The sequence below is a fragment of the Centrocercus urophasianus genome, unplaced genomic scaffold (assembly GCF_019232065.1).
Source record: "Centrocercus urophasianus isolate 14NV4802_14NV808 unplaced genomic scaffold, USGS_Curo_1.0 seq_10, whole genome shotgun sequence".
In the NCBI taxonomy this organism is placed as follows: Eukaryota; Metazoa; Chordata; class Aves; order Galliformes; family Phasianidae; genus Centrocercus; species Centrocercus urophasianus.
This window is the reverse complement of record NW_024884142.1, coordinates 3583876-3599911: the sequence shown is the minus strand read 5'-3', so window position 1 is coordinate 3599911 and position 16036 is coordinate 3583876. Positions and strand designations below refer to the sequence as shown.

The 16036-nt window shown below is 43.9% G+C and overlaps 1 protein-coding gene across 1 annotated transcript; it reads right to left on the bottom strand.

Annotated features, from left to right (window-relative positions):
* Positions 1–203: 203 nt before the first annotated feature.
* On the bottom strand, positions 204–15573 carry MATN3 (matrilin 3). Its single transcript, XM_042820211.1, has 9 exons — positions 15441–15573; positions 15145–15271; positions 12976–13616; positions 10355–10477; positions 10146–10268; positions 8544–8666; positions 6637–6759; positions 2916–3023; positions 204–714 (listed from the first exon to the last, which is right to left on the bottom strand). The coding sequence occupies exons 1-9, from the start codon at positions 15571–15573 to the stop codon at positions 659–661; spliced, it is 1557 nt and encodes a 518-aa protein (XP_042676145.1). The 3' UTR covers positions 204–658.
* Between the last annotated feature and the right edge of the window lie 463 nt (positions 15574–16036).

The following is a 16036-nucleotide window of genomic DNA, read 5'->3' as shown; positions in this document are numbered from 1 at the left end:
CAACAGACACCAGCAAGGAGTCATAGGTTTCAAAATCAAACTGTCCTTTTTCCATCTGTGCGACTCAGCAGCAGATTCCTGTTTAATGATGCAGAGTTCTGTGATTCAGTGCCTCTTCGAGGTTTTGTTTCCTGGTCTTTGTGAAACTATTTTGTAACACACACACTTTAATACGCATTAAAAAAACACACTTCCAACATCAGTGCGCTTGTTCATACTTTATTTTATCAAAATAAGTTACAAGACCCCAAATTACTTTCCCTTTTAATGGACGGATTCCATGGGCACACTTTTACTCTGCCTTGCCATTTCACAGCTTTATATGAGTGAATACTGTACCCGTACTTTTTTTTTCCTGTATTGCTTTAAATAAGACAATAAAAATGCAGTTACTGCAGAACAGAAATACCTGCTGTGCTCCTTGCAGTACAGACCAAAGCAGGTACAGTTGGCTTTATGGTTACAAAATGAAATGTACATGAAGATCCTCAGAGTCACTGTACTTTCAAGATTGCTGTCTTCCTGAAGTCTTCTTAACACTTGCCAATAACAACGACCAACTGCTTTTCTGTAAGCTGCGCAACAAAATAAAGCTTGCTGAACACAATAAAAAGAATTGCTTATGAAAGATCATTTTGAAGGCGAGTAGAACGCTGCCTCAGACAACCTGCTGTGTGCCTTGATAGGCTTGCAGCTTCTGAGACACTTCATCTAGTGGTCAGATGTTAAGGGTGGTATAATAAATAGCTACCAGGTTTGGTTTATTTATAATCTTTCTCATTACTGCATTTCACACAGATACGCTGCTTTTTAAGTGAGCTTAATAAGTGCTTGAACTAGAGATTTCAAGATGTTTTAGAGACCTGTTAAGATCTAGTAACTTAGCAAATTTCCTGTACTAAGGAGTTGGAGCAAGTGACATTCAGATCTGAGGAGCAGCAGATGATAATCTCCACTGCTTTTTCCAGTTTGTTCAGAGAGGACGCAAAGGATACAGATTGCTCAGAAAAGAATTACTTTGAAAGAAAGCATTGGTTATTTGTAATGAAGTGTATTCCTAACTTGAAACCACCACCGTCTTGTTTCATATCAGTGCTTTTGAGATAAATACTCTATTACTATTGAGATTACAGTATAGGCTTAATTATCTCAGCACTCAGTTTTAACTGCTTGCATTCCTGGAATGATATATCTAAGTTACTCCAAAAATAATGCCTCCTATTTATTTCCATGGAAATGACAACCGGTACAAACAGCACAGTAACACCATTTGATAGGCACACTCTCAGCTAAAAGCTCTATTTTTCAGTGTAGTCACCTCCACTAGCTATGCATTTTTGCCAGTTATGAACAAAAGTCTGCATATGCCAAGGTCATAAAAATCCACACCAGCACAAGTAACGCACTGCCGCTTTCACCACTGCTGAAATGCACCATCCACTGCCTCACTGTGCCCACATCCACTGTTTGGTCTCCAGAAAGATTCAGCAAGCGCTGATGAATGTCACTGGGTGCCATTTTTTGAACATGGAGGAACTCAATGGCAAACCTTTGCTACATATGCACTTCCATGTCAGATGTCATTTTGTCAGATAGCCCCTCTGCAGCCATCTGTTACATGGCAACAAAACACAACATTGAGAAGGTTGAAACTCTACAGTCATCCCAACAATATCTGCCTCAGATGTCACGGGCCAACATTGTAAAATAGGAGGCATTACTTTTGGAGCAGCCCTCGTATTTTAATCTAAGGAAAATCAGATTCTTCCCTTCACCTTTCCAAAGCAGATGAACTCAGTTCTAGAGATCCTAAAAGAAGGATTTACACTTAAACCTATAAAAATAACTTTGAATTTATTAAAGAGCCTGGAAAGTCTTGCATCCTTGGTAGTTAGCTTCATTTATCTGTACAAATTCCAATACAGAAAACTTGACAGCATCTTGCTTTGACTAATCCAACATATCCCCCTCTTCGTTGATTCTGAATCCCTAGTTATCACAATGACAACCGCAGGCCTCGCCCTGCCCTGCATTAATTCCTATTTGAACAAGAGCACCTTTCACAGAAAAACAAGCATGCAGTCTCAGAAGTTTCCAGTGCTGCAAACATACCACAACCTTTGGTAAACTGTCACTGCCATCAACCACTCTCACTTTTAAAAACTGTGCCTTCTGCTGAATTACAGCTTGTCCAACTTCCCGTCAGTAGTTCTTGTCATTCCATCTGAGGACATTTATTCCAGCATTCAGGTTTGCCACCACACCACAGAATTCACCACTTTCATTTTTCCTCCCACGTGTCTGTGAAATGTCTGACCTGGGAGCCAGGCACCTTTCTCTTCTCTGCCGCTGCAGTGAATGGAGCCAGTAAACCTTGCAGCCTGGGTGCTCAGCCTGTCTCACAGCCCTCCCACTCTGTCCAACAGATCCCTAATATCTCACAGCAGTTGAGTATTAACAAGTTAGTAGGTTTGTTTGTTTGTTTGTTTGTTTTTTATATAAAAAAGCTCGTATGCCAGCTTGGAAGCCACAGCTGGTCAGACTGCAGCCATGCTGCCTCTGAAGGGCCCTTAGAAATGTTGGGACATACACAAGCTACAAATAGAAAAGCTCTAATGTGAGCATTTGCTGTCAATGTCACCTTGAAGAATTACAAATAGAACAACATTTGATGTCCAACATAATGAATATAGTCCAGGTGATGGGGATTGTGCATTTTATCTGCACCCTGTTAGGAAAACCCTTCAAGGAAATGTGAAAACATAACAGTATTTGCAACACCCATGATTTCACTCCCTAACATTTGTACAGTCAAGAAAATGCTTTTGTTTGTGAGGTGTGTAACCCCCAGCTTCCACCAAAACAGCTACCTTTGAAACAGCAGTAAAGAGCTGAACACGTAAGAAAAAGGATATGTTTTGTGGACAGAGCTTCCAGGCGTGAGGTGACTGAATCCTGCAGTGCAGCTATGGCTTCACACTTACAGGCCTCTTCATTTGTTACAAGACTGCTTGTTGTGGCTTCTAAGAGAGAAAACAGCATTTAAAATACTGATGAAAATATTTATAAGCCAGGAAAAGGCACAGAGAGTTGAAGCCAGACTGTCAGACTGCAGCCCACGGCAGGGGGGAGGAAGAGGTGACGTAGACGGAGGTCATCTTGTAGCACAGGTGTCCCATCTCCAGGAGCAGGGCAAGCAAGAGAGAGCTCAGCTCTGACTGAAAAGGAGGCAGAGCTGGGAGCTGGCCTGCCTGAGCAGATCCTCTTGAGCTCTACAAATCAGACCATTATTGAGTAAAGCACAGGCGCCCTACCCTGGGGACAAGGACCAACCAGCCTCCTCCCATCAACTATAGTCACTAGACCAATTTTCCCTCTCATCCAGAATATCCCCTGCCCCAAAAGTTAGGGCACACTGGGAAATGGGATGAGGATGCTCAAGTGCTACAGACTAAGAACCTGCAGTTCAGATTCCATCTTGTAAGAAGCACTTCGACCATCCATGCAGGAAGGCTACTAGAATCACCTTCTATTAACTCAGCTGTATTGTAGGCTATGACTAACTTTTTGGGTTTTGCTTCAGAACCTGGGTTGCTACCTGTCAAACCTGGAACACAATGCCATTTGGGGTGTCTATGACACACAGGTATAGGGATTTCTTAGAGTGCATAAACAGGCAAAGTTAATTCTCCAGGGAGTTTTGCAGCCAAGCAGAAAGGCAGGTAGTGATTTTGAGTACATAAAGAATTATCAGTGTCAGAAATCAATTGGCTTGGGTTGGTTTATGAGATACGGGTGGAATTTAGATACTTAAGTATCTAGCGTGATACAGAATTAAAATTATTCATTTTGCCACTTTGTAAATAATACAAAATATGAGGAACACGTTCAATAATGTTAAATAGCAAGCAGCAGAGGTTCAGCTAAGCCATCATCATGTTTCACCCCACAGGTATGCTTTTAACACTGGCAGTACGCATACATGGGGAGCATCACCCTTCATTTCTCAAGAGATGCGAACATCAGTCCACTCAATGTCACATAAATATGTATGAAGGGTCCCAATCAGTCCAAATGAATTTAAAATCCAGTAGGAAAGCTGAGCAGTTAATATGGAGGAAAGGTAATCAGCCTCTTAGGAAAGACAAAGCAAACACTGCCATATTTTGCAGTGATTCGATTTAATCTGTTCCAAGGTCTTGCCCTCAAGCTTTCTGAGGACCAGGGCCTCAGCTGTCCTTAAGAATTCTTTTTTTAACATAATCTACCACAAAACATGGATGTTCACAAACAGAAGGCTCATATATGTGATAATTTGTCCTGGAGGACAGATTCCCAGAGGATTTTGCTGACTATCTCCCAGAAGAGCTGGAAGTAGGCTTTCCTAAAATTCAGCTTCCTGATTTTACTTCTTTTTATGTCTGATATTCCTTAAGTGTGCATTCCATCACTGCATGGTCACTACAGCCCAGGCAGCCTCCAGTCCTGATGTCACCAATCACGATGAGAGCCTGCAATTGTGATTCCTCCTGTATCTGTAGGAAGAAACCTTAACCAACAGGCTCTGCTTGATCAGACAGCCTGTAGTAGAACCCAGCCACAAGGCTCCCTTTGTTGCCTTGGTCTCTGACTCACCCCCAGGCTTTCAACTTGCTCATGGCCATTCTTCAAGAACAGCTCTTCACTCTCAATTCCTTCCTTGATGTAGAGGGCATTGCCTCCTCCCTTCCTTCCTTGCCTGTCCTTTCTGAACAGCTAGTAGCTATCGACAGCCACATTCCAGTCGTGGGAACACCCCACCAGGTTTCAGTAATGGCAACTACATTGTGTTTTTCCAGTGGTACGGGGACTTCAAACTCCTCTTGTTTATTTCCAAAGCTGCAGGCATTGCTGTAGAGGCAGTTCAGTTGAGCAGCCGACCTTGTCGCCTTCTTAGTGGATAACTCCTTAAATCCTTTCAAGTATTTACCTTTAGTCTCTCTGTTGCCTTCATAGTCATAAGATGCAGCAGGTTGAAGGCTCCTGCTAGAACCCTGTCCCTTAACTTAGCTATGCCATCCTGCACCTTGTTGAGGGCAGTTTTGCTATCACCCCCTGCCTGGTTCCAACCAGCCTCTCAGCCATGTATTTATCAGATGGCTTTTCCTGGAGCTCTCAATATCCCTCCCTGTCACCAAAGGGATAGAGAAAAACACCCCCTGTACTCCTACAGCACTAACCACCCCAGTTCCCTGAAGTCTCTCAGGCTTCTCTCAGTGACTTCATCAATGCCAGCGTGAACTATCAGTAAGGGATGGACATTATTTTGTAACATTTATAACACGTTAACGTGTAGAACAAAGTTGTACTTTGTTCTTTTCAATTCTCTCCCCCCATTCCAGCAGGGAGGGAGGGAAGCAAGTGAACAACAGTATGGGTGCTCAGCCACCTGCCACCTTGAACCACAACAGCTTGCAAAGGCACTGACAGTAGATTATTCAAATGATTTTTTTTTTCTCCAGATTTATAAGTGCAAAGCTAATCAATGCTAAACAAATGATGAGAGCATTTTAGCAATAAAACAATAGAAATATTGTACCTGGATACAATTTCTCTTCTTTCTTAAATTATTTTAGTTTCTGTTTTTACCATGCCACTGATATTTCCATTTTGCAAGGAAACTGATGGCTGCTTGACTTACAGAAAATGACTGAAATACTGATTTTCAAAAGTTTGTTCTTTCAGTATTTCACTCAAAAAAAAAATAAAAATTCTGTAAACAGATTCATTTCCAGCAGTGCAGAAAATCATTTGTACCTTAGAGCCAGTGTTGAAACTGGTGTCTCCTTGATTCCACTGAACACGTATTTGCTCAGCTCCCATTTTTTGGAACCTCCTGCCAGCCTTATGGCCAGTGTTACAAAGAAGAGCTGTTCAGAATTTGGCTGGAGGAAAGCCAGTTCAAAATATCACACCAGCATGGTTGGTTTCCCATTGACTGCCAGTGAAGCTTGTGTGTTTGCATTTGAATTCTCCAGTGGCAAATACAGATCCTTTTTGGATTATGTCTGTTTTAACCAAATTACTTTTCCAAATGACAACTGTCCAAGAGTATCCTAAACTTCTCTGCAGAGCTTCTGTGAAGGTCAGAGCCTTCCAGCATTTGCTATTCAAAATACTGTGCAATTCTGCTACTCATGGGATGCGCAACAAATCATACAAAGCATGCTAGGGTGGTGTTCTTACACTGTAATTATGTTTAAGTCCAGACCTACAAAAAACTACTGTTTTTGCAGATAGTCCTTTGGCTATATCCACCTCTTTTGGACTTTGTTCTTACATAGATCTTTAGCTGCTTCATGCAATGTCTAATTATTTGTGCTCTGAGCAGCTGTAGATCAGACAAGGTACCACTTGAGGTCCCTTCCAGTCCAACTTACGATTTCACATCAAATTCTGCAGAGGCTCTGCAAACAGGGTTTGCTGACTACAGAGTGATAAAGAAGGGTGAAATGTCAGGCTACGAGTGCTGCTAGGCATGAAGCACTTCATATATCCAAATGCTGAAAGAGGAGAGGGCAGAGTGACATAGAGCTGTCTTATAGCACTTCAGTGATTAGGTGGGGAGAGGGACAGGAGACAGCAATCTGGCCTTACTTGAGCAAGTCTTCTTGTCTGGGTTCAGGACGTAGCCTTGATAGCAGTCGCATGTGTAGAACAGATCATCTCTCACACAGACCTGCTCGCAGTCATGCCTTCCAGGTGCACACATGTCAACAGCTAAGAAAGACACCGGAGAAGAACATTAAAAGATATCCCAACTTCAGACTGTGTATTTGGCATTAGCAATTCCCTCTTGCCACCATATTCACATTTGGATTCAAACCAGCATGTTTTTGTTGCACATCCACAGGCTATTAGCCACAGTAAAGCACACAGAGTGTGTTTTTATCTGTCAGCATCACAAAGTTAATACGACCTTGGGAACTCCAGCAACACTTTTCTGTCATTGTGACAGATTGTGAAAGGAACTGAACTAGCAGTGACCCAGTTACAAAATAATGATCCAAAGGAATTTCAGAGAACAAATATCTGGATTTTAAGAGAGCATTTGGCATTAAGTCAGCTCTAATTAGATAAGATGCTGTTTTATGGAGTGAAAAGACCATAATCAGGACAGAATTCAAGGCTGCTCAAAAAAAAGAAAGACGTGGCAACCGCTGCCAGTCACGAAGTGGGTACTTTATGTGTGAGGAAAATGTCTTCTGCCAAATTTAACACGTCAACTCCAAAAGAGCAAGTTGAGGAGTTCCTATATTTGGATATCTCAGCAGTAAGGAGGCTCTGTAAGGCAAAAGTAACTGAAGACAGAAAGAAAGAAGCAGAGACAGCAAGAAAACAAGCAAAGGAGCAATGAAAGAGCCCCTCCTGGATCTATGCTATTTTTATTATATCAGAAAGACTCGGAGAGTTGAGAAATCACAAGCAGCTTGCTGCACAATGAGACTGAAGAGGGAAAAGAATGAAAAAAGCAAGTACATTGGACAAATACTCTGAAATTTGAGTCTGCACGGGGATAATCACTGCTATGAAAGGAGATTCAGGACTGGACTCACAAAATGGATGCCTCTCTACATGTTTCCTCACGGATGTTTATTGCCTCTATATAATACCAGTTGAGAGTTAATCTTTAGAACTGCATTTACAAAATCTGTTCCTGAACTACGCAGGAAGAAGTATTAAGGAGTTTGCTTCTTTGAGATGTGAGAGCTTTGAATTAATCGGAGAGATTTCCCTAGGAATTTCCTGGGATTGTAAACATGGATTTGTCACAGCAACTATGGTAAGGAAAGAGACTATGACAGAAGTAGAAAAAAAGGATTTTTACATCAATAAATCATCACTGAGACATGTAAGGAAATGAAAAGTGAAGTTTAAACCCTAATGGAGTGAAAATGACACAGAGTACACATTCGTCTGTATGTACTATGTATTTCTACATGTCCTTATGTACCAACAAGATCTATGCTCCTATTCTCTGCAAGAGACCAGCACTGAGAAAGACCATTTCTCTCCAGCCCCTGTAGCTTTAAGGCTGGAGTATTTTTTTAAGGTCCAAACACATCCATCAGGAAGAGGTACGGACTCTCGTCTGTCCTGAGCACAGTCCTTGCTCTTCTTCATCTTATTCCTACAGCTTCATTATACTGGTTTGCTGAAGAGTTACCTCACAGGTAGTGTGTATCACATATTCCTACCAAATATACCATCCTTCTCTGCTGTTCAGGTGGATATGGCAACTCATGCCCCAAAAGTGTGAAAATACTGAGAAGCCCCTAGGGAAATACAGCAATAATTACAGCAATTGCAAGCCTCCCACAACTGTAGAAGATTCAAAAGTCTCAAATTATTACTGTAAATATGAAGGAAAAAACCTGAACTTGTACTGTGCTCTTAGGAGTTGTACAGCAACTCCTGAATTACTATCAGAAAAATAATGTAAATTAACCTTAGAAGAGTATGTGTTTTTAGCTGAACACAGTTTTTCCTTGGCCAAGTCTTACCTGAGCAAGTCTTCTTATCTGGATTCAGAGTGAATCCCTCAAAGCAGTCACAGCTGTAGGATCCACCGTTTCTCCGACAGACTTGGGCACAATCATGCCTTCCAGGTGCACACATATCCATGGCTGCCGTGGACCATGTTTTAGAGGAGAAAGCAATTAATCCTTCCCAGACACTCAAGCATCGTAAATACTTGAACATTTATAAATATAACTTAATCAGGGTTCAACCAGCACCCTACCTACCACATTCTTTTATTATGCTGCAGATAACTGAATTCAGTTCCTAATTATTTAATGCAGGAGGCACATATCTGAGCTCCAAGATTGCTGCACCACATTTCACACAGTCTGATTTTCACTTGCAGTTTTGACTGCCCTGAACAGCCCTGTGATGGATGAAGCTAAAGCGCCGTACTGAGATGAGCCATGTTGCTGTTAAGTGAGAAAGAGTGATTTTTCACTCACCGAGGGAGGGAGGCACTTACCAGGCTCAAAACTTCTGGATCCAAAGGAACAACTCTTCAACTCTTCAACTCTTTGAAAGGGTAGATAATAGGAGGAGAAGGGGAAATGGTTTTTGGTCGAAGAACGGAAGATTTAGGTTGGATGTCAGGGGGAAGTTCTTTACACAGAGAGTGGTGAGGTGCTGGAACAGGCTGCCCAGAGAGGTTATGGATGCCCCATCCATCCCTGGAGGTGTTCAAGGCCAGGTTGGATGGGGCCCTGGGCAGCCTGGGCTGCTATGAAATGGGGAGGTTGGTGGCCCTGCCTGCGGCAGGCGGGTTGGAGCTTCATGATCAGTGAGGTCCCTTCCAACCTGAGCCAATATGTGATTCTATGAATCTGTGACAACTCCAGAAAAATATTTGGGGAAAAAAGTTTTCCTAATAGGCTAACTTTTCAGGGTGAAAATTCGAAGAGTAGGAAAGGAAGAAGCTGTTTTTAGTATAAGACTGGGCTTGCTATGCTGTGGAGCACTGCATAGCCTATCAACAGCAAGCTTTAAAAAAAAAAATTAAAAAAAAACACCTGAATTTTGACAGGGAGATGGAGGGGTTATGGAAAAATGGACAGGGTTTAAGTCCTATACAGAATCATAAAGGTTGGAAGAGACTGCTAAGATCACCATGTCCAACAGACCACCCACCCCCACCATGCTCACTAACCATGGTCCTCACTGCCACATCTCCACGCCTCTTGAACACCTCTAGAGACAGTGAGCTGCACACCCCCAGACAGCCTGTGACGATGCATAACCTTCTTTTGGAGAAGAATTTTCTCCTAATATCCAAGCAGGGGCACTCACACTGGAGTGGAGACACAGTGCTGGTCAACATGTCTGAGATAGGTTCCCCATCTCCCAAGGGCAATGTTTAGGAAGTACCATGAAGACAGTACAGTGGTAGGTAAGTGATGAAATATATATATATATATTTTTTCAATTGAGAGTTCTAAAGAAAAGTGCAGTTCTAATGATATTGGAACCAAGAGGAAGGGCTTCAAGAGTTGACATCTCCAAGCAATTTTTCAGCCAGAAACAATGAATTAGATATGCTCATATATTGTTGAGTTCCATATACAAACGTAGCCTTTAATTCCTACCTGAGCAAGTCTTCTTATCTGGATTCAGGGTGTAGCCTTCAAAGCATTCACAGACATAGGACCCGTTGTTACTCACACAGATCTGATCGCACTCATGCCTCCCAGGTGCACACACATCCACAGCTGCAAAAAGAACATTTTTTAATAGGTTTCTATTTGGAATCATCTCAGAAATGGCAAGAATAGTACTTTTACCAAAGGAGTAATACCCGAGCACGTTCTCTTATCCGGATTCAGAGTGTAGCCTTCATAGCAATCACAGAGGTAGGATCCGCCGTTACTCACGCAGAGCTGCTCACAGTCGTGGGTCCCAAGTGCACACGTATTTGCAGCTACAGAGGGCATTTTCAGAAGAAGCATTTCAGTCATCTCAGGGGAAAGAAACACTCACTGACATTTTATGCCTATGAAAGTGTTTCAGGTTTTGTACTCTTTGCCGGATTAGTAGTGAGAAATCTCAGCGCTGTATCACCATCACAACAGTTACAGGCATCTTTCACAACATTTTATAGCCTTTCAGAAAGAGGTTGTGAATGACACCAAAGTAGCTCCCCACAAAAAAGACAGGCTGATCTGCAAAAGGATGGGAGAGAGAGGTTTTGAGCATTTTGGAACACGGGTTTTGGAACCATGGGGGAAGGCTACAGGTGAATTCTCACTTCGAGAGTTGACATCTAAAGCAATTTTTTTATTAGAAGCAATTACAGTAACTCACAGAAAATACACCCATGTCTCCATGAGCTTCATCTATTAAAGTAGCCTTTAATTACACCGGGCATAGGAACTCAGCAATAAGAAAGACCTTCTGGCTACCTTGCGAAGCTCCACTTAGTGGCGCACAACCTGATGCTTCCAAAAAAAAAACCTCTCATGTAAAGTGAAATGTGACAGCACAGTAAAACAAATTAAATTACAATAGAAAGAGCATCAAGAGTAGGAAGAACAGGAAAGTAATTCAGAGGTGCTAGGAGAACAGGCCATCAGGGATAAAAAGTGTCCATGCAATGCTGCCCTGCATAGGAAGGCTAGATGTTCACTTCAAATGACTTTAAATGATCTTTAAATGACTGTATGTAGATTAGATGAAAAGGGGAAGAAGAGAGAGAGCAGGAGCAGAAAAAAAAACAGGATAGAAAAGAGGGGAAGAAAATAAGTGAGAATGCTTGAATTGTCTCATCTAAGGTAAGTAAACATTAAATGTGGAAAATTTAGGTGTCCCCTAATAAGGCTGATTGAAAGTGTGCCTTGTCTTTCCCTTGGCAAACACTATCTCAAACTAAGCCAGTGTCTTTCCAGTTATGACCTTGGGAATAAGAGAATCCATCTCAGTGACTTAGGAACAAAATCTGTGGGTGATATTTTCAAACACAACTGAGAAGCTCAGATTCAAACGGTCAGATTTTTGTGGCAGGAAAGGCAAGTTTCCACTGACCTTGACACCAAATCAAGGAGAAGATTTTCCATCTTCGGGATGGTCTCATGCTGAATGATGCTCTCAGTGCATCAAGGACCTGAATCTGGCCAACTGTTTCACCCCTGAACATTACTTTTCTTGTTCCCAGTTCACCCCACAAACAATCTTGTTTGGCTTGGCCAATGCAAAGGACCTCCTAATTGTCACTGGTGAGTCCAAATTTCTGGCTGTCCAAAAAAACAGCGTGTAGTTGGAAAAGACCCAATTCACCCACACTATTTTACAAGACAGTCTTCAATTCACTTGGCTTATAAGCACCATTTGAAAAGTTATTCCCTTTACCCCAGTCTTATTCTTAAGTCCTAACGAGCCTGGCTAACTTTATACAAGAAACTCAGAGTTACTCTGAGAGTATAAACGAGTCAGCTCTCTTCGGTAAGTCCTCCAGCTTAGCAGAAGCGTAACTGCTGTGCCTCAGCACAAAAAAGGGTAATTTTCAGAACAAGAATTTTTTCTTTGGTGCTATGAAAAGCCTCACTTTGGCTAGGCCATAGGTGGAAAATTAATGCTCGTACCTGCCCAGCCAGGGGGAAGCTTGTATCTTCTAGCTGTTAGGGAGAGGATGTGGTCACAGCAGCAACACAGCACAATGTCAAGCCAAACCTCAAGCATTTCCTATATTAATTACTGGGCAAAGTATCCTGCCTACAGATGGTCCCACACATTCATTTTATATCTAGAGAAAGAAGTCTATTCACTCTAAATGTATTCAAAAGATACGGTGGGCATTTTTAATAGGGCTGTGAAGTAATGAAGTAACACATTCTCATCAGCCGAGTTCCTAAAGCAATGGCTGCCATGTTAATTCTCTCACAATATTGTTTACACCTGATCTAATCCATTTCTTGTTGGAAACTTATTTTACAAGGCATTTCCTCTGAATTTTACTTGAAAAATCTACTACGTGCATGCCTTTTTATTTAACAAAAAGTCTCTTTTTTTTCCGTGGCAAGGTTGCTTTTAGGCAATCCTAAGCACTCCAGATACACCACAGACTTCTGTCAATGATGGTAGCAGCCTACCCTGCCCTGGCATTACTAGTATCTACCACAAGCCATATATGCATCCAGCCCCAAGTGCTGCTGAAGCATTTCTGCATCAAAATCAAGAGGGGGAGGAACATGGAAACACGACATCAGTCCTGTTCCTCGCACGGTAAGGTTGCTATTCAAAATGAAAGGTCATTACTTGGCCTCAACTGAATAGAAGGGTTGGTTTGTTTGCCCAACCAATGGCGAAGGAAATACGTAAATGCGATACATAACACTGCTCAAAAACTTCTTTCTTAGGTTGTGGAACCACAGCAGGAGCCAAAAGGAGCCAAATTACACTACTGTCCTGGCCTGACCACCTTACCACAGAAGGTCTCTCGGAACTTGGCTGTCAGCTTCTCGATCACACCGTAGGTCTCCACATAAAAGACGTGTTCATCCAGCGGCTCGCTGGCCATTATCCGCAGGGACTGCATGTCAGCACGGCCCACCCCCACCGCGTAGATCTCAATGCCAGCCGTGCGGGCGTTTGCTGCCACATCTTCAACCTGGTCTTGCGGCCGGCCGTCCGTCACAATGATGACCACCTTGGGGATGTTGAAGTTGGCTGGCCGGGTACCCATTTCCTCAGTGAAGACTTCGTCCATGGCAGCTTGGATGGCGAGGCCGGTCATGGTGCCAGCAGACAGGGGCTGAATGCGAGACACGGCCTCCTTCATGGAGGCTTTATCAAAGTAGGTCCGGAGGGGAAACTCTACCTTGACGGTGCTGGCGTAATTCATGACTGCCACACGAGTTGTTCTTTCACCAACGTCCAGAGTATCGATCATTTCTGACAAAAAGACTTTCACTTTCTCAAACTCTTCAGGTCGGACGCTGCGGGAGCTGTCGATGATGAAGACGAGGTCGAGGGGACGGTTCTTGCAGGCAGCATCTGTCAGGAGGGAAGGACAGCATTTCAATCTACCAGAGCTGAGTAGACCAGAGCTCCCAGCGCAGTGACAGCTGCAGTGGCAATGTACTCACACCAAATGAATAAAGGCACCTTCATTACCAAGGCAGAGGCCGAAAGTTACAGCGAGCAACACATTTGAAATTCTAAGGTATTCATTTAATGCAATTGAAAGCTTCTAAGCATTAAAAAAATACACTTGAGCCCACAAAATGTCAATCTATCATTGATACAAGCAGTTGCATAGATGAGTTGCAGCCTATACAGATTAGCAACGATATATAAATGCATTTATTTTTATAAAGCCTGAATTTTTACAGCAATAGAAAGTGTTTTTTTAAAAAAGGGACAGTCTACATAGCAGATTCTTACAGTATTTGTTAGCAGTTGTAAAAATACAGCAGAGTAATGATTAGAAATTATTTCTTGTTTGCAATTCCAAAGCCAAAGTACACAACAAGAAGAAATTCAGAGGCAGATGATGCTGTTACAAATACTGTTGTTGCTGCTTTAAAGCTTCCACAGCAAAGAGCAAAGTATTTTCACATGTAAAAATATACACACATATTTGTAGCTTCAACAATTCCTCACTGACATAGAAATCTGGACTGAGCAGAGACACCACAGCTCGGAGCAGAGAAAGACAAGCAGCTCTGCTAGGAAAACTCAGAAAGAACCATTGGTACCAGGAGGCAACCTCGGCCGTATGCTCTGAAACCCCATCTTGAAACCCTGACCTTGATGTGAACAGGGTTTGCCATCAGGGAATGGGTTTGTACTACTGGCACAAGAAAAAAAGACAACCCAGAAGCAAAGTATTCCTACAAAAGAGGCATGGAGGCATCTCTGCCCAACAGCCCGTTAGCCAGCACAATGTTAAGCGTTCAGGCAGCCTGAGTACACTTAGAGTGTAATCTCACACACTTGTCCAGCTACTACCAAGCTGACTTCTATTATTTCATTATGGTTTAAAAATAGATAAATAAATCCCTGTCTTCAGAAGGCTTTTCAAAGTAGAGGTGAAAATGTTTTTTTCCAATGCATGAAAGAACCTTTTCCTGTGCAAGTGAGAAGGAAGGAAAAAATCAAATTGCACAGCCAGGAAACAGCACTACAGTTGGATTTGCTTTGGGACAGAGAAGCGGTCAGCTGAACTGCAGATCCCATCCAGGCGCCTTATATATACTTCTACATGCATCCCCCAGCTTGCTGTCTGCATTAGCATTTAGAAGCACAGCTTTGTGACCCTCCTGAAGCTCAGAAAATGTAAGGTAATGTTAGTACATGCACGTGCCTCTGAAGATATGAAAGAAAGAGGCACACTTTTCATCCTACAAAGGAAAAGGCCAAATGTGAGATTTGCAGGTAAAATGATCATCTATCTCAGAAGAGGGAACAAAACTTTTCAGCAGCCAACTCCTTCTGAGTCTGAAATAGAGACGTTCTGAAAATTCAGTGGGTATAAAAACACCCTCAGGTGTTAAGAGGGAGGCAAGGGGAGAAGAAAAGGAAAGAGGGAAGGGGAAAAGAACAGGAAAAAGGGAAGGGGAAAAGGAAAAAGGGAAGGGGAAAAGGAATCACATCATGTAAAACTCGAAGGGACCCTTGGAGGTCAGCTGGTCCAAGCAGTTGATGCTCCTGTCTGCACGCATGGGGCCCCGGACAGCTGCAGCTAAGATGTCCTCAGGACCCAACTTTCCCGCAGTCACTTACAGAAGCCAGCACGCAGCAAGCCCCACGGGAAGCCAGGGCAGCGGGGGCCCGCAGAGGCCGCGCAGCGCCGAGCAAAGCAAAGCATGCGGCAGGAGCGGCAGCCGGGCACAGCGCAGCGGGAAGCGGGCAGCTCCGGGCGGCGGCGCGGCACAGCAGCGCGGTACCTGCCGCTCCGCGCCTCCCCGGGCCGTTGCCCGGCGGCTGCCGGCGCAGGCGGTGCGGGACGCCGCGCGTCGCGGGCAGCAGCGGGAGGAGCAGCGCCAGGCAGCAGCCCAGCGTTCCGAGCGCCCGCCGCATGGTGCCGCCTGCCCGCCGCCGCCGCGCTGCCTTTAAAAGCCCGCGGTCGCTGCCCACGCCCGCCCCGCTGCCGCGCAGCCTCGGAGGGAAGGATTGAGGGGTGAGACGGCTCGGCGCTCGGAGCGGAGGGGATGGAGGGCTGAACTCATCGCTCTCGTTGAAATGATTCGTATGACTCCGTTAACGCTGCGCTTCGAGCTTCAAGCGAGCGTCTCCAAGACAACGTTTGCGAAGAATACGGGGAAAGGCTCACGGGCGACCTGCGAGGCGCACAAACCCGCCTTTGTTTTCAGTTCTAATCCCGGTTGAGCTGCCCGGTAGACAATTTCGGGGCAGGCGGCGTAAGGCTCGGCCCAGCACATGACTTCTGGCGCAGGACTGCCATCATTCAGTGCCTGCGGGCAGCTCGCTCCCGTGCAGAGCCACGGGCAGGGCTGCCAGAGCTCGTCTCCTTTGACCTTTG

Coding starts and splice junctions, on each gene's coding strand:
- MATN3 (XM_042820211.1), bottom strand. CDS start 15,573: ATGCGGCGGGCGCTCGGAACGCTGGGCTGCTGCCTGGCGCTGCTCCTC. Junction 10,478..12,975: donor GTTCCGAGAGACCTTCTGTG/GTAAGGTGGTCA, acceptor TGCCCTCTGTAG/CTGCAAATACGTGTGCACTT. Junction 10,269..10,354: donor GGATAAGAGAACGTGCTCGG/GTATTACTCCTT, acceptor TTCTTTTTGCAG/CTGTGGATGTGTGTGCACCT.